General features: G+C 52.0%; 1 protein-coding gene across 7 annotated transcripts in view; it reads left to right on the forward strand.

The window, feature by feature from the left end:
• The window catches only part of Armc9 (armadillo repeat containing 9), a 137,885-nt gene extending 118,582 nt beyond the window's left edge, over window positions 1-19,303 (forward strand). For 4 of the 7 annotated variants that reach the window (XM_076549501.1, XM_076549498.1, XM_076549502.1 and 1 more), the window contains exons 22-25: window positions 2,717-2,853; window positions 8,059-8,188; window positions 17,151-17,323; window positions 18,380-19,303. In XM_076549501.1, coding sequence (XP_076405616.1) covers window positions 2,717-2,853; window positions 8,059-8,188; window positions 17,151-17,323; window positions 18,380-18,402 — 463 coding nt within the window. In that variant the 3' untranslated portion in view covers window positions 18,403-19,303. Of the gene's footprint in view, window positions 1-2,716; window positions 2,854-8,058; window positions 8,189-9,133; window positions 9,174-9,251; window positions 9,403-17,150; window positions 17,324-18,379 lie in introns of those variants that run through there. The other 3 variants (XM_076549500.1, XM_076549503.1, XM_076549504.1) reach the window with 3 other exon arrangements.
• Window positions 19,304-21,112: the final 1,809 nt, after the last annotated feature.

Here is a 21,112-nt window from a genome sequence, read left to right on the forward strand (position 1 = left end):
CACAGGGGTACTTGTTACTGTATTGATTATGAAGAAATATCTACATGCCCAGTATGGAAGGCTGGCTACCTAAGTTATGGTCACAAACAGTCTTGGAAATGTGTGTCAGCATTAAGAGTAGTTGATTACATGGGGTGATCCTCACAGTGTGACAATGTGTTGTTGAACAGAAAAGCAAACTGTAATGTGGTATGACAGAACACCTGTAAAGAGCCAGACGGGCCCGTTGGACCCAGGTCCTTTTAAGTATATATTTGCCCTTTTTTCTCCTTTTGAGACAAAAGCCAGGTGCGGTGGTGCATGCCCTGTTTTTTAGACAGGGTCTTACCTATGCAGCCCTGGCTGACCTGGAACTCACTGTGTAGACTAGGCTGGCCTTGAATTCATAGAGATCTACCTGTCTCTGCCTCCCTAGGGCTGGGCTTAAAGATATGTACCACAGTGAGAGGTCTCGGGTAGCCCAGGCTGGCCTAGAGCTTGCATTTAACTGAGGATGACTTTCATGTATCGATTCTCTTGCCTCCACCTCCCAAGTGCCAGATTAGAGGCTGGTACCAGCATGCCTGGGTAATGCAGTGCTGGAGCTCAAACCCGGGGCCTCCTGTACGCCGGGCAGGCAGTCCACCAACTCAGCCACATTCCCAGCTGTGTCTTTCCATGTTTCAAAACGTTGAAGTGTTAGCACAGTTAAGTGGTCTCCTGTGGTATTGTGGTAGGACTGTTCTATACAGTCTTTGTATTATCTGATTTTTTTCATGATAAACCCTGGTTCTGTCATCAAGAGCAGAAAGGCCAAGGTAAACACCGGCACATGACTCTGACCTCTCTCAGCCTTGTCTTGGCTGGGCCTCCCAAATCTGGCTCCTTTCCACACCAGCCTAACCAACCCCTCTTCTGAGGGCTCTGTTCCCATCTCTGCACCTTTCACTGTCTTCTGCCAGTCCCCAGCCCTCCTTCCTTGGGCCTCCCATACACTCGGGGGTGGCGCCCTCCCACTTAGATCCTCTCTGGCAACGTGCACCAGTCTGGACCTCCTCCACGGCCCTGCATGTTCAGTGACTTTCAGGATCCCAGCTCCCGGCACCCTGGGGGCCCTGTGCACTCTTGCCGTTACTAACCCAGCCCCGCCCGGTGGCTGTCCCCCTGTCCCTGCCACAGTGGACTGCCCTTCTGCCATCACCAGCTTCCTCCTATGTGCTGTGCTCTAGACAGGGTCTGGAGCCCCAGTCTGGGGTCCTGGCCCCATCCTACTCACTGATGGAGGCACCCCAGTCAGTGTCTCCAGGGTCAGCATGACAGCCTCAGCCCTACCTCAGGGACTGACATGAACCCCTGCAACAGCCCAGCCAGAACCCCACCTTCACTCTGCCCCGACACCCCATACCCACCATGACCACAGAGGGCCCCTGTGACACAGGATGCCTTGTTTTGGCCCCTCTCTCCCTTGGGATTCAAATCTAAGTATCTTTCCTCTTTACCTTGTCTGCACTCCTCTGCTTCTTTCCCGCTGGCCCCCAGAAAACCCCAACTCAGAGCTGGAAGGCTGAGTGGCCCACCCCCCAGCCCACCTCTAACTCACTGCATGCCCAGCACCATGTTGAGAAGTCTCTCCAGAGTGGTTATGTGTCTCCTTGTCCTCATTTGAACCAAAGGAATTGGTATTTATCGACAGCCATTTTCCCATAGCTGACCCTAGGCATGCTATGACTCACTTGCTGAGTCCATGGCTGGTGTCTCCTTGCTGGAGTGAGTGCTCTGTCACACACACAACTAGAGACCTGTCCAGGCTGACGCACAGAGCCTCCGGAGTGCTTGCCTGTCTGTCAGGGACAGCTTTCCCAGACCTGTCTCTTGCCATATCTGAGAAGAGCATGGCAAGGCTGGACCAGAAACTGCCATCTGTCTCTTCACCGTGGGCCAGCACAGCAACAGGCATTGCTCAGTGGTAGAACTCGCTTGCCTCAGTGGCCCTCTTGCCCGCCTCTGTTCGGGGTGACGGGACAGGACGATGTCACACCTTATCCTTGGAGATGTGCTTTGTGCCTGGTTTGGTGGAAACACCAGAGCCTTGAGCAACCCGCAGCTCTTGAGATGCACTGACGCTAGACATGTGCTATCCCTGTGGTTTTAGGAGGTCACAGGGGACTACAGGTGTGAGGTGCAGCTGTCGCCTCTCACGGCCTGCTGGCTTCTGTCACTATTCTTTAAAAAGATGGTTTAGAGCCGGGCAGTGGTGGCACACGCCTTTAATCCCAGCCCTCAGCAGGCAGAGGCAGGCAGATCTGAGTTGGAGGCCAGCCTGGTCTATAAAGAGAGTTCTAGGACAGCCAGAGCTACACAGAGAAACCCTGTCTCAAAAAAACAAAACAAAACAAAAAGATGGTTTATCCAGGTAGTGGCTCTGCTTGTCATCCCAGCACTTGAGAGAAGGAGGCAGGAAAGTCAGAAGTTCAAGGTAATTCTCAGCTACATGAAGGCCAGCCTGGGCTACTTGAGGTGCTGTGTTTTTTAAAGCTGGTGGCTAAGTTGGTCCAGCAGGTAAAGGTGCTCACTCACCACCAAGCCTGACGACCCAAGTTCAGTCACCAGATTCTCACACAATGGAGAGAGAACCAACAGCTCCAGGTTGCCTTCTGACCTCCACGTGGGCTCCAGGGTCAGTGAGAGGCCATGCTGTCTGTATTTATTGGTTATTGTTTTCCATGTTTTTCTACAGGCTGGGAGACCATCTTGCTTCTCCCCAGAATGCCCACCGAGCCAGAAATAGCTGTCTGCAGGCCTTAGCAGCCCCTCAGCCGGACACCTGCAAAGAGGGCAGACCAGGTGTCACTGGGCGTGGCACATCCTCTTCAAGTAAGAACTCCCCGGGTGCAGAGCCCGTCCTGAGCTCCTGGGTTCAGGAACCCAAGGGAAGCAGGGTCTGCAGGTGCATGCCTACTCCTGGGAAGCCCTCTGGCCTCAGCCACAGGCCTGGATCTCAGAAGTCCACAGGCCGCCCGTCACACTGACGGATCTGGCGTCGGGCTTGTCTTCCAGATCTCGTTGAAGCAATGTGTCTACCGCTCACATCTAGAAGCTCCTGGAACTCAGTTTAATAGGAGATTTCAGAGTAGCCCATCTCAGTTTGCTATCTGGCTTAGTCCATGTTCCATGGCTATAACAAAATGCCAGTGGCTGGGTGTTTATTCTTTGTGTGCTGGGCGTCAACATTTGGTATCTTCCTCATCCACCTTACTTTTTGAAGCAGGGTCTCCCACTGATCCTGGAGCCCACTGATCCAGCTGGCCCCAGAGATGGCGCTGTTTCTGCCTCCCCAGTACTGGGATGACAGGTGCACACTGCGGTGCCCTGGCGTTTGTTTGTGCGGGTGCTGGGGACTGGACTCAGTCTTCGTGTTTCCAGAACAAGCACTTGACCAACTGAGCTGTCCCTGCAGCCTCTGGGCCTGGGTACTCTTTTGAAAAAGGTTCCTTTAGTTCACAGTCTAGGAAACTGGAAATTTAAGAGCCAGTGTTCCCATGGCCTTAACCTCTTGCGAGGGCTCCTTGGTTATGTCACAGCGTGGTGGACGGACGGACAGACAAGAGACCCAGAGTATGTGGCAAGACAAGAAGCCAGCAGCCAGGGAGGGCCAGGCTTGCTCTTTTGACTTTGTAGCAATTCGTTTTTAAGGGAACCGGTGAAACACCCACAGTAACTTCATCAGCACCCTCGCCGAGGCAGGAACACCTCCTTGACCTAATCACCTTGCCCTTGACCCCACATCTACAGGCCTCACCACCTCTGCACTGCCAACTGAACCTTCGGGACATTCCCAAACCTTGTCTAAGCCATCCCAATACAGACCTCTGACCAGGTGTCATGAACTGAGGGTCCAGCCATGTGTTAGCAGGCTCCATGGCATCAGCATGTGCCATGGACACGCACAGCCCTGAGGTCGGATTGTGTTTGAAGTGTCCAGTCAGTGGAGTTTAGCAGAAGCTTGTGGGGGCATAAAAGTCTATTTTAGATGCCAGGGGGAGAAAAGCATTTTGAACCAGAAATATACAGAGTATTTCTTTTTTAATTTCCAAAAGGAAATTGAAAGGATTGTGAGTAGACCGGATGCAACTCTAATCTCCATTCCAGCAGGAAAAGCCACAGAGTAGCAGAGCAGATCTCAGGAGCTCTGATGCATCAGCTCATGGCTGGAGTCCGAGGCTGCCATGCCAGATGCTGAGGAACCAGCTAGTCACTGAGCCCAAAGGAGGTCCCTGTGGCCCGGAGAGAGGGGAGCACTCAGGGGTCCTTTTGGTTGTGGGCAGCTCCAGAGCTTTTGCCAAGTCCCTGGTCGTTGGTTATTTGGCCTCTGTTTGCACTCCTAAGTCCCACTAAGGGCGCCTTCACCGTGACGGGTTAGCTCCGCCATCAGAGATGTCTGCTGGTTCGCTGATCTGGAGGATGAGGGTCTCCTTGGATGTGCTTTTGTTCTGAGGTCCTCATACATGCCAGGCAAGTGTCTTACCACTGGGCCACACCACCAGCACCTGCCCCTGTCTCCTGGATAGATTCATCATGCTGTTGGGGTTCAGAGGACTTGAACTTGTGCGTAGGAATGGCTAGGTGGCATGGGTGGCGGTTGCCACAATCGATATTGGTATTTGCTAATTTTCAAGAACAGCTGGCTCAGGCCGCAGCACGCTCCACAGGCAAAGGCAGGACTGTGAGTTCTAAGCCAGCCTGGTCTGCATAGATCCTGACAAGGAAGGCGAGGACAGGAAGAAGGGGGAGGGCAGAGACAGATGTAGAAAGGAAAGAGTGACATGAACCCATCTCAGCCCTAGCAAACTCGAGTGTCTTCTGAGAAGTCCGTCAGGGCACTCTGCCGTGGTAGTTAGCAGTTCCCAGGGCCTCTGCCTGGTGTGGCGGCAGCTGCACACCAGACCCCTTTCCCCCGGTGCGCACTCCCTGCCAGCCAGGCTGGGCCCCCGGGCTCCCCATTGCTCCCACTTTCGTGTGGGCCTCACCACACCCAACCTCAGCCCTGTCTCCACCGTCATCCGCCAGCCAGGCCTCCAGATGTGTGGTGGAGGAGTCTGGGTTGCATTTGTTCCGTTCCTGGTGTAGACTTCACCTCTCTACGGTCTTTCCATCTGGCCCGTCCACAGCCACCCGGCCCCGAGCGCACGGATGCCCACTCATCTGTTGGCCACCTGTCCCCTCTGACTGGGGTCTGTTAGAATCTCAGCTCTCGTCAGCCCTGGCCTGAGGGAGGGACGCTTCGTTCTCTCCCTTCCCGGCTTGTCTACTTTCCATTTCTTCCCACCGGACACTAGCTGGCTTGAGGAAAGTTCTTCCCCAGCCACCACCACATAACTTGAGTGTCAGCCTCACACCAGGTAGACCCTGTAAGCCAGTACTCAGAAACAGAGGCAGGAGGAGCACCGCGACTTCAGGGCCAGCCTGGTCTACACAGCAAGTGGGGTTCAGGTCCAGCTGGGGCTACATCCTGAGATCTCACCCTGGGGGAAAACCACACAGGCGAGCAGATGTCAGGTGCAGGTGCCCAGCTCTGTCTGAAATGGACTCGCCACAGAGGAGGACACCTGTCCCATAAGTCTGTCCCAGTAGCTCCTGTGTGCACCAATGGTGCCCTTTCCTCCCAGATCCTGGCTCTGTCCATGGCCCATTTTCCTTAGGTGAGACTCCAGAACTTACAGTGTGTCATGAGATGGGAAGAGAGACAGGAGACGTGGGCTGCCTTAGTTGCTGCAATAAAATACTTTGGCAAAAGCAACTTAAGGGGAGAAGGGTCTATTTGGCATTTGGCTCACAGTTTCTGATTACAAATTATCGTTGTGGGGAAGTCAAGGCAGCCGGAACTGGAAACAGCCAGTCATACTACATCCATGTGCAAGAGCAGAGAGCAGTCAGTAAGTACACTTGCTAGTGTTTGGCTTGTTGTCTTCATTCTTACACAGTCCAAGATACCCTGCCTAGGGAATGGTTCCACCCACAGTGGGAGCATCTCCCTATTAATCAAGGATGCCCACCTGATCCAGACACATCCACATTGGGACTCCCTTCCCATGTGATTCTAGACTGTGTCATGTTGGTAATTAAAACTAACCATCAGAGCTAGGCAGTGGTGGCTCACACCTTTGATCCCAGCACTTGGGAGGTAGAGATAGGCAGATCTCTGAGTTCGAGGCCAGCCTGGTCTGCAAAGTGAGTTCCAGGACAGGCTCCATAGCTACACAGAAACCCTGTCTCAAAAAACCAAAAAAAAAAAAAAAAAAAAAGAACCTAATCATCCGAGCTGGACAGTGGTGGCACACACCTTTGATCCCAGCACTTGGGAGGCAGAAACAGGCGGGTCTCTGAGTTCCAGACCAGCCTGGTCTGTGGAGCGAGTTCCAGTACAGCCAGGGCTGCACAGAAAAACTGTCTCAAAAAACAAAAAACAAAACTAACCATGAACTTTGTGTGTTGGTCACATCTTAAGTATCAGCCCTAGAGAGGCAGAGGGGCAGATCCCTCTGAGTTCAAGGTTAGCATGGTCTACCTACTGAGCTACAGACCTGTGAGAACCAGTCTCAAAAAAAAAAAAAAAAAAAAAAAAAACATAAATAAAAACTGGACTGGCTTAGGTGGCTTGGATTCCCAGCACCCACAGTTCCAGGGGGTCAGATGCCTCCTTCTGACCTCTGAAGGCTCCTGCATGCACATGGTACTCAGGCACACACATATACCCATAAAAAATAAACAACAAACAACAGAGGCTCCAGGGAGCTCACCCTTGTTCCTCTCTCCAGAGGAACAATGTCATTGTGCTGTCCCTGACCCCAGGAAGCCCAGGGCCTGGAGGTCTTTCCTGCCCTGGTGGTAGCCTTGGAAAACTGTGCGTGGAGGTTTTCCTGGGAAGAGCTAGTGCCTCGGTGTGTGTCCACCCAGATGGTCCGTAGTAGGCCCAGCCCAAAGGTCTCCTGGTCTTAGTTCCAGCACACTGCTCGGAGAGTGCAGACAAGCCATGCCCTGGCCCCTCAGAGAAAGGAGTCAGAAGCCGAAAATTCTAGGCCCACATAGATAGACTGTAGACCAAACTACCCTTTAGGTTCCATATCAGAAATGGATTTCTTGTTTGAGTCAATAAAAAAAAACCTCTTGCTCTGGATTTGACGGGAAATGCAGGACTTAATACTTAATATAGAACTAAGAAGAGAAAATTTTAAAATGAAAAAAAAAAAAAAAAGACTAGGTGGCGGTGCACATGCCTTTAATCCCAGCACAGAGGCAGGCAGATCTCTGAGTACCAAACCAGCCTGGTCTACAAAGTGAGTTCCAGACAGCCAGGTCTACACAGAAAAACCCTGTCTCAAAAAAAGAAAAAGATTGGGCCAGGTGGTGGTGGCAGATGGTGGCGCACGCCTTTAATCCCAGCACTCGGGAGGCAGAGGCAGGAGGACCTCTGAGTTCGAGGCCAGCCTGGTCTCCAAAGCGAGTTCCAGGAAAGGCGCAAAGCTACACAAAGAAACCCTGTCTCAAAAAAACAAAAACAAAACAAAAGAAAAAGGAAAAGATTGACTAGTCACACCTCAGGGGTGGGGACAGAGGCACTTTGTATGTGGAGACTAGAGAGAAGCTTGGATCAAGGGGGTGGCAAGCCCAGACCCTGTCATAATGCCACCTTAGCAGTGCCTGGGCCAGAGGATGGGTATATGACCGAAACACACAACATGGCCTGTCTCCAGGCCTCCACAGAAGCTCAGCAGAACGTTCTGATGGCCTGGTAACCTGAACATGCCCGTGACCACTTGCTAGCCCTCCTATGAGCATGCTGAAGGTCCAACCTGGTGGTGTCTCCTCAGGCAACTCAGTGCCCGGCTTATTTCTATCTTAAATATGAAACTGCCAGATTTAACAATTCTGGGTACAGGCCTGGGGGTGAGTCTTCCCTGATTGTGCAGCCCAGCCCAGGAAAGAACATCCTAGAAGGCTCCAGGGTGGGTATGTACTGGGCTCTATCTCCTCCTAGGAGGCTCCAGGGCAGGTGTGTACTGGGCCCTATCTTTTCCCCAGCAGTTATGAATTCCAAGCCAAGAGAGTGGTTGTTACCTGGACATCAAGAAGAGCCTCGCTTGATCCCCACAGCAGCCCCCAGCTGGCTGAAGGACGTGAACCAGGACCCAAGCAGTGGACATACCACCAGGTAGGATGTCGTGAGTCCTGATATCCCACTTAGATATCGGGTACCTGGGATCAGCTCCCAAAGGCTAGATATACGGAATCGTTTTTCCCCCCTTGGGACAGGGTTTCTCCATGTAGCCCTGGCTGTCCTGGAACTCGACTAGGCTGGCCTCAAGAGATCCGCCTGCCTCTGCCTCCCAAGTGCTGGGATTAAAGGCATGTGCCACCTCTGCCCAGCTGACATATAGCATCTTAGAGAGCTTCTGTGTCCCCACAAAAGTCAAAGAGACTTCTCTGGAGCCTGAAACACAGTAAATAATGCCCAGTGGGAAGGCCTGGTGGCCCGTCAGTGTGTCAGAGCCCAGGGACAGCGGGGATCCGAGGGCCATGGTTGTCAGACTGGACGCTTACTCTGTTGGTTTGGGTTTTAGTTTTGTTTTTTTTTTTTAATTGTATTATATTTTATATGTGAGTGCTCTGTATGTATACCTGTATGACAGAAGAGGGCATCAAGTCCTATTATAGATGGCTGTGAGCCACCATGTGGGTGCTGGGAATTGAACTCAGGACCTCTGGAAGAGCAGCCAGTGCTCTGAACCGCTGAGCCATCTCTCCAGCCCCCTTGCTTTGGCTTTTGAAACAGGGTTTCACTGTGTAGCTTTGGCTGGTCTAGATATCACTTAAACCCGCAGAGATCCACCCGCCTCTAAGGACATAGCTTGATAAATTGTCAAGAAGCCACACCTGACGGTGGACACCTCTGACTCAACACTCTGGAAGCTAAGGCGGGGCGATCAGGAGTTTGAAGCCAGCCTGGGCTGCGTGGAAAGACTTTGTCACAAAAAAAGAGAGAGGTGGGGGAGGGAGGGAGAGGGAGGGAGCGGGGAGAGATGAAGGAAGGGAGGCAAGCTGCTGGGACTGTCCAGGGGATGAGTGACCTGCCGCAGCAGGCTCTTTGCTTCCACAGGAGGTGGGACGAGGGGAGAGACTGAGAACGGCATTAGGAAATGGCTCAGGCGGAGGTCAGACTCCAGACAGAAACTGGCCCTGGAGTAGGACGAAAGGAGTTTCCTTCTCTACCCCAGTGAGCACCGACAGGTCCTCGGTGGATCGCTACTGTCTTTCCGTCTAGAAGCTCCTCTCTGAGGGTCTCAGTGGCCCCTTCAGACTTGAGACAACCTTGTCCATCTCCTGGCCTTCCGTCCTCTGACCTCATGAGCCCGGCAGGCCGAGTGACTTCAAGAGGGAGGATTCAGTCTCTAGCACGGAAGTAAAACTGGAGTGTGCTGGGTGAGCAATGCCCTCTACATTGGAGGAACGCGGCAGCGGCCTCATGGGCCTTCCCTGACCGGCCCTCCTAACAGACTGGGAGATGCTTCCATCCACGTCTTCAGTGAGCACCCCCAATGGTATCTGCAGGAACCTCCCACCACCACACACACCCCTCACAATGGTGTCTGTGGTCAACAGAAGCCTCTCTCCTGTGGGGTCTGCAGTGCACACTCTACCTCATTGGCCAGTCTGCCATGGCCCTCCTTCCACCTCTTGGAGTTATTAAAAGAGAGCTTGTCTGCCAGCTCAGGGGCCCCTTGGCTCTGGGTCTCCTACAGTGAGGGTAAGGATCAAAATGAGCAAACTCGGAGGGGTAGGCACCGGCTGCTCACTTTGCTGCTTGCTCACACAGCAGAAGGGCACTCGCCGCTCTTCAGCTGGGCCAAATCTGCCCTTCCTGTGCCCAGGCCTCTTTCTTCTGTAAATGCTGAGCTCATTTCCGAAGCTGCTCGCCACTCAAGACAGCCCTTTCCCTAAAAATAGCCGTTCTCACAGGGCCAGGGCACCTCCACAGGCTCCCCGGAGACACTCCCTCGCTCCACCCGGCTGGCCCCAAAAGCGTCCACTAGGCACAGATGCCCCCTGGAGTGGAACTCTTAGGCGCCTCCATCTTCCTTCAGTGACAGAATTCAGCCCTTTCTAAACGTGGGGTTCTGTATGAGGAAGAGTGGGGTGGAGAGAGGGGAGTGGACACACTGTCGTCGGCCGCCACCCCACACTGACCGTGCAGGGAATAGTATTTACCTTCCCCCAGCCTCTTGTTTGCTGGACTGACCTCAGCTCATCCCCCTTGTGGATCTCAGCCAAGCACCCTTCCCTCCTACCTGACCACAAACTGGTCACACCCCTGACCACAGCCACAGTCCTGTCCCACAGTCAAGGAGTCAGCTATGCCGTCAGTGGCCACAGCTGATCCCACTGTCCTCAGAGATAGCATGGGTGGGGTTCCTAGCTGTCGGAAAGCGTGTTAGATGAATACACAGGAGACAGGGGAAGGCCTGGCTGTCCCTGGGGTAGGGACAGTGCTTCGTCCCAGAAGAGGGGCGTGTCTGGGCAGCCGGAGCCCTACTCCACTGACCCAGAGCTGGGGCCTTTGGACATGGTCGCCATGCAGGTTCCAGTACTGTCCAGCACCTCGTCTTGCTATAAAATTGCTTTTGGGGGAACCAGAAATGAAGTTCAAACCTCACTGTCCCCTCTTCTTTTTTAAAATATCCACAGTCAGTTTGTCTATGTGTGTGATGGGGAGTTGGGACGTGTGCCACGGTACGTGTGAAGCCAAAGGACAGCTTGGCAGAGCTGGTCTTGCCTTCTACCGCTGTGTACTTCCTGGGGATTGAATTCGGGTCACCAAGCTCAAGCACCAAGCACCTGATTTACCTGCTGAGCCATCCCACCAGCTCCTTCTTCCTGCCAGCTCCTTCAAATCCCTGGCATTAAGTCACTGGAAAACACTGATGACCAGACTTTAAAAATACATTTATTGCACCAGGCTGTGAGTTGAAGGCCAGCCTGGGCTACATAGCAAGCTCTTGTTCCAAACTTCAAAAAACAACATGAAGTCAGCAAGTTGGATCTGTGAGTATAGGCACCTGCTACCAAGCCTAAAGACCTGAGTTTGAGCCCCAAGATTCACATGTTAGAAGGAGTGAACTGACTCCCACACATCGTCATTGACTCCACACATGGGCCACAGTATGTTCACACCCACACACATGCACACAAAATACACAAATGAAGTGTTTTAAAAGACAGAGTAAGCAAGAAGAACGCATTTGGGCCAAGGCATTGCCCCAATCAGCACTCGGCCCCAGCTGCAGGTCCTTGCTTGTTCCTTGGTTTGAACATTGGCTGGTTCCCGGACGTTAGCACCCAGGAAGGAGATCACCTTGAATGCACCTTGCCATTCCATCGTCTTCAGGCCTGCCACCACAGGTTGGCATGGTGCTGGCACACGGGCTGTAGGTGGCCCTGTGAGACCCAGAAAGCAACCACAGCTGAGTGGGAGAGGAGATCCACAGATGGAGTGCACATGTCTAATCCCAGGCCCAGAACCTTCCTTACATAGAAAAGAAATGATTATTTAATAAATAGAGCTTAAGGGCTGGAGAGATGGCTCAGAGGTTAAGAGCACTGGCTGCTCTTCCAGAGGTCCTGAGGTCAGTTCCCAGCAACCTCATGGTAGCTCACAACCATCTCTGATGGGACCTGATTCCCTCTTCTGGTGTGCATGAAGACAGGTCACTCATATACATAAATATTTCAGTAGAGCTTAAACATCCTTAATCTGAAAGACTGAAATCCAAAATGCTCCAAAATCTGAAACTTTTGAACACTGACTTTATAGTAAGTAGAACTTGTTTTTTGTTGTTGTTTGTTTATTGGGCAGGAGGGGTGGGGTGGGGTATACTTGAGTGTGTATGCAGGTTCCTATGTGTGTGTTTGCTCTGTGGGGCAGGAAGTTGACATCGGCTGGCTTCCTTGATTGGTTTCCACTACATACGTTGGGTCTCAGGTGAATTCAGAACTGGCTGAGTTGGGATTTCCATTTGTCTCCTGTATCCAGGGATTCCAGGCGACTGGCTCACCACGACTACCCAGCATTCATGCTTATGTGGGTCTGGGGATTCAAATTCCAGTCACACTTGCATAAGAGGTGCTTTCCCTGGGGAGCTGTCTCCCCAGCCCTGTTTAGTTTTTTGAGACAGGCTTTTACTGTGTAGCTCTGACCGGCCTGGATCTCTCTACGTAGGCCAAGCTGGCTTCGCTGTTGACCATACTGATGCTGCAGCCCCCGAGTGCTGGGGTTAGAGCGTGCACCACAGCCACACCTGGTTTAGTTTTAAGGACAATGTTCAATGCTGTTTGAAGCAGGTGCTCTAGCACCGTGTGTGATCCCAGCACGTAGGAGGCAGAGCCAGGACGACGCGGGGTGCCAGCACGGGGCTGGAGAGAGCGTTCACTGCACAGCCGCAGAGGCCTGAGTCTGGTCCAGCACCCGTCCGCGTACGAGCAGGTGTGGCTGTGTGCACTGTTGTTCTGGTGCTGGGAGGCAGGGAGGAGAAGACAGGATTGCTGAGGCTTTCTCACCAGCCAGTATAGCCAAAAAACCAAAACCAAACGGAACTGTGAGCGTCAGGTTCAATGAAGAGACCCTGTATCCAGGGGATAAAGTGGAAGGGATAGGAGAGAGACCCGCACTGGGCAGTGGTGGTGCACACCTTTAATTCCAGTACTTAGGAGCCAGAGGCAGGCAGAGCTCTGAGTTCGAGGTCAGTCTGATCTACAGAGTGAGTTCCAGGACAGCCAGGGCTGCACAGAGAAACCCTGTCTTGAAAAACCAAAAAAAAAAAAAAAGAGAGCAGAGACTAGCTCTTGAGCTCTGGCCTCCAGCAGGCATGATACATAAACATACACACCATGTACACACACACACACACACACACACACACACACACACACACACATACACACCATGTACACACACACACACACACACACACACACACACAAAGAAAGTTCCAGCCTAGCTTGAACTACATAGCTACACTCAGTATTTATTTTTTGATTTTGTTGTTGTTTGTCTGTTTCTTTATTTTGAGACTGAGTCTCACTGTATATCCCAGGCTGGCCCTAGATCATAGCCGGCCACTATGCCTCACAAGATTCTATCTTTAGAAACTACAAAGTTATATTCAGGTTATACTGTGTATATTCATATAATACACACATGAAACATAAATAATTTCTTGTTGTTTTTTGAGACAGGGTCTCACCCAGTAGCCTTGGCTAGCCCGAAACTCACTATGAAAACCAGGCTGACCTTGAACTCATGGAGAGCCACCTGTTTCTGCCTCTTAATGTTGGGATTAAAGGTGTGTGCCACCATGCCAAGCAGCATAAAGGAATTTTTGCAATAAGATGTGGTCCTGGGACTGGGAAGACGACTCAGCAACTAAGGTGCTCACCTCAGAGGGAATAAGAGTTTATTGTAGGGCCAAGTAAAGTGGCCGTGGCCCAGAAACTCAGATTTAGGTCACCCCAAATCCAGTGTTCCAACGGTAACAGTCTGATGGTGTTTTTATAAACAGAACAAAGAAAGCCCTAAGCCAGGTCACTGCAAACACCTTGGTGGGAACATGCAGGAGGTGGCTGGTGAGGAAAGATCTCTGCTCTAGGTTTCAGATCTGTCTGATGACTCCCCAGCCTTTTGGTGGGTGGGAACTGCAGTTTTGTCTATACATTCCAAAAAGCTTTATCCATTTGTCTCGGATGTCAGGTCAGATGTGGAGTTGGGCAAGGAATGGCTATTTCGAGTGCTGAAGATGCCCGAGAGGAACTGTACTAGCCCTGCATCTGACACTCCAGCCTCACCATAGCTTACATTCTAAGCAGTTAATGAGCTCTGTAGAAAGTGCAAGAAATGATGGCTTTTTCCTGGGAACTTTACACTGTGCTAGCAGAGGACCTGGCTTTAGTTCCCAGCACTCACCCCAGATTACCGCAGTCTGTAATCCTAGTTTCAGCGAGATCTGGCTGCCTTGTCTGGCCTCCCAGGCCAGGCACACATGTGGTGCACATGCACACATGTGGTCCTCATGCACACACGTGGTGCACATGCACACATGCAGGCCCTCATATATAAAAATGAGAGAGAGAGAGAGAGAGAGAGAGAGAGAGAGAGAGAGAGAGAGAGAGAGAGAGAGAGAGAGACTTGGATCCTACATGGCCAGGCATGGTGATGCACACTTTTGATCCCAGCACTTGAGAAGCAGAGGCAGGTAGGTGTCTGTGAGTTCAGGGTCATCCTGGTCTACGTAGTGAGGCCCTGCCTTCCCCACAAAAAAAGACTTGGTTCCTGTCCCCTAGACATTTCATTATACCTATGAATATGTTCCAAAATGTTTTTAAATTAAGTCCAAAATACTTCTAGCCCCAAGCATTTCAGATAAAAGAGATTCATTCTCTCCTGCACCTTTGCTTTTTAAATAGGAGAAAAGAGTTTATGTGTATGGCGTTTTTTCTCCCTCGTGTCTCCTCCAGAAACGTGGCAGCTCAAGATTCTGTACATCCAGATAAAAGTGACACTTTAGGCCCAGAGGCCGTGTAGAGCAGCACCAGAGAGCCGAGTGTGTGTGCACAGGTGTGAACTGTTGGTGCATGTTAGACATCTGCCTTCACCCAGTGTTTTTTTCTCTCCTATTACCCACCTTATCTCTGCCAACGTCTAGGTTTCATTATTCTCAGGATGAGGTGTCTGTAGCAGCAACCAAGAGCCAGTTCCAAATCTAGTGAGCAGAGAGGACAGAGCAGTGCCCAGACACCTCCTGTGGCTTCCTGCATGAGGAGAGGACATGGGATCCTCTGCTGGGGTGCTCAGCTGCTGGCATGCTGGCTCAGCAGCATTCCAAACACTGAAGCTGCAATCGCCCTGGCGTCTTGTACTGCTCTTCCCTGCCAACACAATGTCCCCATTGATGAGTTGACATAAAGTGGCACCCTAATAAATCCTCGCCTATATTGGGGCACCTCCCAATGAACACAAACGTCAAACTGACATGTGTTCCTGCAGCAAATGACTTTAGGGAGCTTCCGGGTGAGTCCCTCCTGGACTTCCGTTCTGCCCACCTAGTCTGCTGTCCCCTAACCGCGTCCTCTATCCACCCAGGCCGTTTCCTGGTTCCAGCCCTGGCTCTGGGCAGCTCGTCCACCATCCTGGGGTGGGGACCCAGAGGCTGCTCCGCCTTTGGCAGAGTCCTTTCCATCTCCCCTGCAGGGGCTGATGACAACCCCTTCCAACACACCGTCCTGCAGCAGCAACCAAGATTTGGAGTGCTCTGTCGGGGTGGGTCCTGCTGAGCTGAGGGCTGGTTTCCTGGTGTTGTGGGAAGGACAATAGTCCCCGTCACCAGCTCATTCCTGGGAGGCCCCAGAACCCGGACCCCAAAGTTCTGGTCTGACAACACCAAGCTGTGGGGAATTGGTGGAAGACAGCTGGAAAGCGGCTGTTCTCAGCTCCTGCGTCACTGCCTGCCTGCTCTGTGGATGACCTCAGGAAGGCTCCTGACCTTTGGACCCTCAGTCTACATCTGCTAAGATGGAACACCTGAGTCACGGGGCTTGTTGGAGGGTTTACCATCACCGTATCAGCAAGGCCTTCCCTGGCTGCCCCTCCTAAAACTGGTTTCCTTGTGCTGCAGAAGCGAATCTCCCATCGTGAGAGGCGGATGTCCTGACTGTGTCTTTCCCGTTCTGGGTGGAAGTCTGACGCCATGCCCTTCAAAGTGCGCCATGGACTCCTTCACCCTGGAAAACTGTCTCCTCCCCTTACCTGTCTCTAGGGGCTGCCTCTCCTCCTGAGCTCATGGCCCTTACTCTATCCTCAAGGTTTTGGGATCCAGCCAGCCTGGCTGACTCTTGCCTGCCAGGTGATCCTGGCATGCATTCCAAACCCTTTAGGATAAGCAAAGTCACTAAGATAGCCAGCCATGCTCAGTGTCAGCCACTGATGTGGAGACCTTTATTTTTTCACATTTACTGACTTATTTAATGTGTATGTGCGTGCATGCGCATGCACACTCGAGTGCCCATCTCTCCCACCCCATTTAAAGAATGTTTTAGGAGACACTTGTGCCGTATAGACTATTGAGACAATGCTCCCCAAAGGGTTTGCATTTCTCCCAGGAAGCGATTCCTCACAGTTCTGACAGCCATCGGTCCACCTTCGGGAGAGACGGGGGCTGACAGGGACGGCTCAGGGAATGACAGGACCACTTCTTGGCCAGGACTTTAAAGCTGAACCAGGATCCTGTAGACAGGTTCAGGACTTGGAGTATCCACTGGACCTTTTTATTTGTTTTCCTTCCTACTCTGACTTTGAATAAACCGCCTTTCTTTGTTTTTCGCTGCTATGTGTGTCTTTAACAGTCCTACTGAGGACAAGTGACCAAGCGTAGCTTGTTAGGGCCGCCAGAGCCCCGACTAACAGGAACAGCTCCTATAACACTCCTACAACAGTGTTCTCCTGGGCTCGGGAGCGTGTGATATGGACCCCTTTGGGGCCATGGTTCGGCTGCCTGCACCTCCCTGACATGCGGTCTGAACTGTCGCTGCCGGTGGGCTGGTGAGATGGCTGAGTGGATAAAGGCACCTGCCACCAGGCCTGATGACTTCATTTCATCCCTAGAAGGGAAGGACTGACTCCAGCAAGTTGTCCTCTGACCTCCCTGTGTATTCTGTGGCATGTGCTCCCTCTCCCAAAATAAATCAATCAATAAATAAATATAAACATTTTGGCAGGGCATGGTAGTGCACACCTTTAATCCCAGCACTGGAGAGGCAGAGCCAGGAGAATCTCTGAGTTCCAGGTCATCCTAATCTACATAGCAAGTTCCAGGGCAGCCAGAGCCATATACTAAGACCCTGTTTCAAAAAAACCAAATAAGTTAATTAAATGTCAGTACTCCCCCAGGCCCTCATCCCCTTCCTCACCCTGTTAACCCCTTAGCTGTTATTTCTTCCTCATCATTTTCCTCCTCCCCTGTAATATGACTCCACATCTTGGGGCTCACAGAGTCAGTGGCTTCCCTCTTATAATCCTGACTTTTTGTTTAACAGTTGTGACTGTAGACTGTACATTTCTTTTCTCCTAGGGAATTCGCGTCAGCTTTCACCTTCAAGCCCCGGGTACCCAGTACTCCAGAGACCATGGAACTGAACACACTCAAGGCGAAAGCATCGTCTCTGGCCCCGCAGGTCTCCTCAAGTGGTCCCCAACAGGCCAGCCGCCCAGCCTCCACAGCATCCTCCACGAGGGGCCTGCACAGTAAGTCAGCAAGCACCTTGATGGGAGCCTCAGAGGAAGGGCCTTGTGCTCCTGTATTTGGGCCCATGAACTACTTGTGCCCAGGCAAATGGGAAAGGCACATTTCCCTACAGGACCAGGGCCTTTTCCAGTGACTTCCTTTGCCCGGGGACCTGTCCTTTATTAACATTTGCTGTTTATTCAATGCTCTTAGTTAGGCAGCTAGTGTATAAGCTAGCTGAATGACACCCTGAAGATCATATCCCTTAGAAATAAGATTCCCACATCTGGGGCCTTGCAAAGGCCATCCTCACCTGTCTTGGCTGCATAAGGTTGGTCTAGAACTCAGATCCACCTTCTGGTGGGAGGCTCCGCTCAAACCCAGCCTCTCCATCTTTCTCACCCTACTTCAGTCTCAACCAGTTGACTGATCTCCCCAGCTGGGCTTTACTAACAAGAAGAACAAAGATGTCAAGCAGCAAACCGTCGCCAGCTTGGGTACAGCCTTGTCACCGCCCCTCCCTGGCCAGGCCCTGGCATTCTAGCCAGACAATGAGCCACGGCTAAGCCATGATGGGCTCTCCCTATTCCCTCTGGTTCAGGTCAGGCTACTTCCTCTCAGGCCCTGAGGAGTGCCAAGGGACCATGGAAAGCCTAGCCAGGAGGAAGCGGTCAGGCCATTCTGACCCTGCTGTTTCCAGTCTGCACAGGGTTGGGAGTCTCGGTTGACATTCATCACAATAATAACACCCTGTAGCTGATAGCTGGCCATACCCCACATCCAGCAACATCACATGGCCCAAGCCTGGTGTACAGAGTCCCGGAGTGGTAGATTCCATATGTCCCGTGGACTCAGCAAACAGTGAACTATTGCCAGGAGGCACATTGAGCAAACCGACCAGGCAGCAGCTTCCTGTGAGGAAGGACCAGGGCAGGCCACAGAGCCAGGACCCGGGAGGGAAAGTTCTTATTATTCATTTGCACAAGGGCAGTTGAAAGAAGGGATTGTATGGGATAGAGGGGTTTTGTGCGGGGACCACTTGGCACTGGCATCTAGCTCTGGCTTCTCTCCTCCAGGCAGTCAGTCCTACAGGAAGTGAAGATGGCTTCTTTCCCAAGCTCACTGTCACGTGTCTGATGACCCATCGACTTCTGGTTCTCTACCAGCAGCTGCAGGGGATGGATGTGAAGAGACACTTGTCTCTGAGATCCTGGGTGTGGAGGATCCCAGGAATGCCAGCCCCTCCAGGCTGCCCAGGCGTGAGGCGGTCAGAGCACCACTATCCAGGCACCGTCTCCTCAGACCGAGCCATGGGAGGAGGGTTGGGAGAGGCCTGGACTGCCCTCCTGGTGAGAAGAGGTTACCTGGTCATCCTTTGCGCCCAGAGGAGAAAAAGGGGTAGCCTTTGACCTCAAAACACTTTGTGGTCACAGGGAATGGCAAATTCCAGACTCAGCTTCCCTGGCCTTCGTAGAGTCTAAGCTAGACATGAAGCACACCATCGAGCCATCCAGACGGAGAAGGCTATACCAGAAGAGCCTTTTCCCAGATGCTGGGCCAGGGTGGCTGGTGAAAGGTGACTCCTCACTCCTCACATGAACCAACTACCAGCCAATAAGGAGCTCAGGGGAGCCTCGTTCTCAGAGGCTCAGCCTCAGCCAGGGTGTTTGCAGCCTCTAAATCAGTGGTTCCCTTCGGGGAGGGGGGGGTCAAATGACTTTTTCACAGTGGTCACATATCAAATATCCTGCATATCAGATATGATTATGATTCATAACAATAGCAAAACTCAGTTATAAAGTAGCAATGTTATGGTTGGGGGTCAGCACAACCTGAGCACCTATTGGACAGGGCACAGCATTAGGAAGGGCGAGAACCACGGCTCTAAACTCCGAGGAAAGATATAACATTGCCGGAGATGGGATGAAGGGGACGGGGAAAAGATGTGGACACACTGCTCATGTAAAAGTTCTGAAAAAATAAATTTAAAAACAAGACTATGCTATGGGCCCAGGGATGTAGCTATGGGGTAGAGTGCTCGCCTAGCATGCAAGCCCTGGCTTCCATCTTTAGTACCAGAGACCATACGTGGTCATACTCACCCGTCACTCAGCACTCAGGACGGGGAGCCATGGGACTGAGAAGTTCAAGATCATCCTGTGCTACATAGTGAGTTTGAGGCCAGCCTGGGCTACATGAGACCTGGTTTTTAGAAGAAGGATAAGGTGTGATCTAGAATACAAAGTAGACTCAGGCTCCTCAAACAGTTGTTTGGGTTTCTGTGGTTGTTTTCAGATTGGTTGGTTTTATGTATCTTGACCTGAAATCTTTGTGTGTGCACCTGTGTGTGCCTGGTGCCCACAGAGGCCAGAAGAAGGTCTCAGAAGCCCTCACACTGGAGTTAGAGGGGGCTGTGAGCCACTTTGTGGTCCCTGGGAATGGCACGGCCTCTGCAAGACCAGCAAATGCTCTTAGCCACTGAGCCATCTCCAGCCCCCTGTACATCTGTAAAGGGCTTAGAAATGTGGCCAGCTTGACCTGTCTCCTGCCCCACCCGGGTCTGGCCGTCACATCTCTCTCCAATACTCCAGAAATATGTGCCTCTCTCTGCACTTAAGGCCTGAAGCGCCTGCTGACCTCCTAGCTCTGCCTGTGGATGTCCAAAGTAAGGGTGTCTGAAGGGCACACAGCGTGTGGCAGAGGACTCTGGTGTCAAGTCACTGTGATGGGACCTGGGGATGAACTGCTAAGGAGCATCATGGAGAAGGCACTCCACCACACCAGCCAACGCCCCCGAGATTCCACAGGTGCCAGTGCCTGGCACAGCCTTTCCCTGCCTGGCGTGGGAGCAGCAGACACCCAGGCCGGCGAGAGTCATCTTTTCAGGCCCCCACCCGGGTGGAAGTCAGGCTGCTCGTCTGTTGTCTGGGGAGGAGAAGAGGTGCTCTTTTAGAGGGACGAGGGAATCCTCTGAGGGCTCAGCACACTGAGATCACCGAGCAAGGAGTGGGTTGTTCTCTGGGAATGTAAGCATTACCGTTAGTGCTCTTCAAGGCTGCTCGAAGCACACACTTGGACACCCCACAACTGAAACCAGCAATAGGCCTGGTTTTAATAGGTTCCCCTGTGTGACCCAGGCTGGCCTGGAACTTGCTGTCTCCAAACCCCAGATCCGCCTGCCTGACCCTTTTTAAAAGGTTTGACAACTTGGGTCTCGATAGACGCTCAGTGGTTAAGAGTGTGTACCGATCTCGGAGAGGACCTCAGGGCCAGCACTCATACGGCCAGGCCCCTCGCATACACACATTCATACATGTAATTGAAAATAAGATAGAGCTTTTGAACAACTTTTTCATAAATAATCAAGTACTCCAAGTGTCTGCTTGCCCTGCCGAGACTGGAGATGAACCCAGTCTACAGGGGGGAAAATCAAATAAAACATTTGCTTGTTTGTTTGTTTTTCGAGACAGGTTTTTCTATGTAGCCCTTAGCTGTCCTAGAACTTGCTCTGTAGACCAGGCTGGCCTCAAACTCAGAGATCCGCCTGCCTCTGCCTCCTTAGTGCTGGGATCAAAGGTGTGCACAACCACCACCCAGCTCAAATAAAATATTTTAATTTCATTTATTTATTATTATGCAAATATGTGGTCTGTGAGTGAGTACAGGTTTTCCAGTTGCCATGGTACACACGTGGAGGTCAGAGATCAACTTCGTGGGGTCACTTCTCCTTCCCCTATACGTGAGTTCTGGGGATTGAACTGGGATCATCAAGCTTGTAAAACAAGGGCTTTTTCCAGCTGAGCCGTCTC

The sequence above is a fragment of the Peromyscus maniculatus genome, chromosome 13, assembly GCF_049852395.1.
Source record: "Peromyscus maniculatus bairdii isolate BWxNUB_F1_BW_parent chromosome 13, HU_Pman_BW_mat_3.1, whole genome shotgun sequence".
In the NCBI taxonomy this organism is placed as follows: domain Eukaryota; kingdom Metazoa; phylum Chordata; class Mammalia; order Rodentia; family Cricetidae; genus Peromyscus; species Peromyscus maniculatus.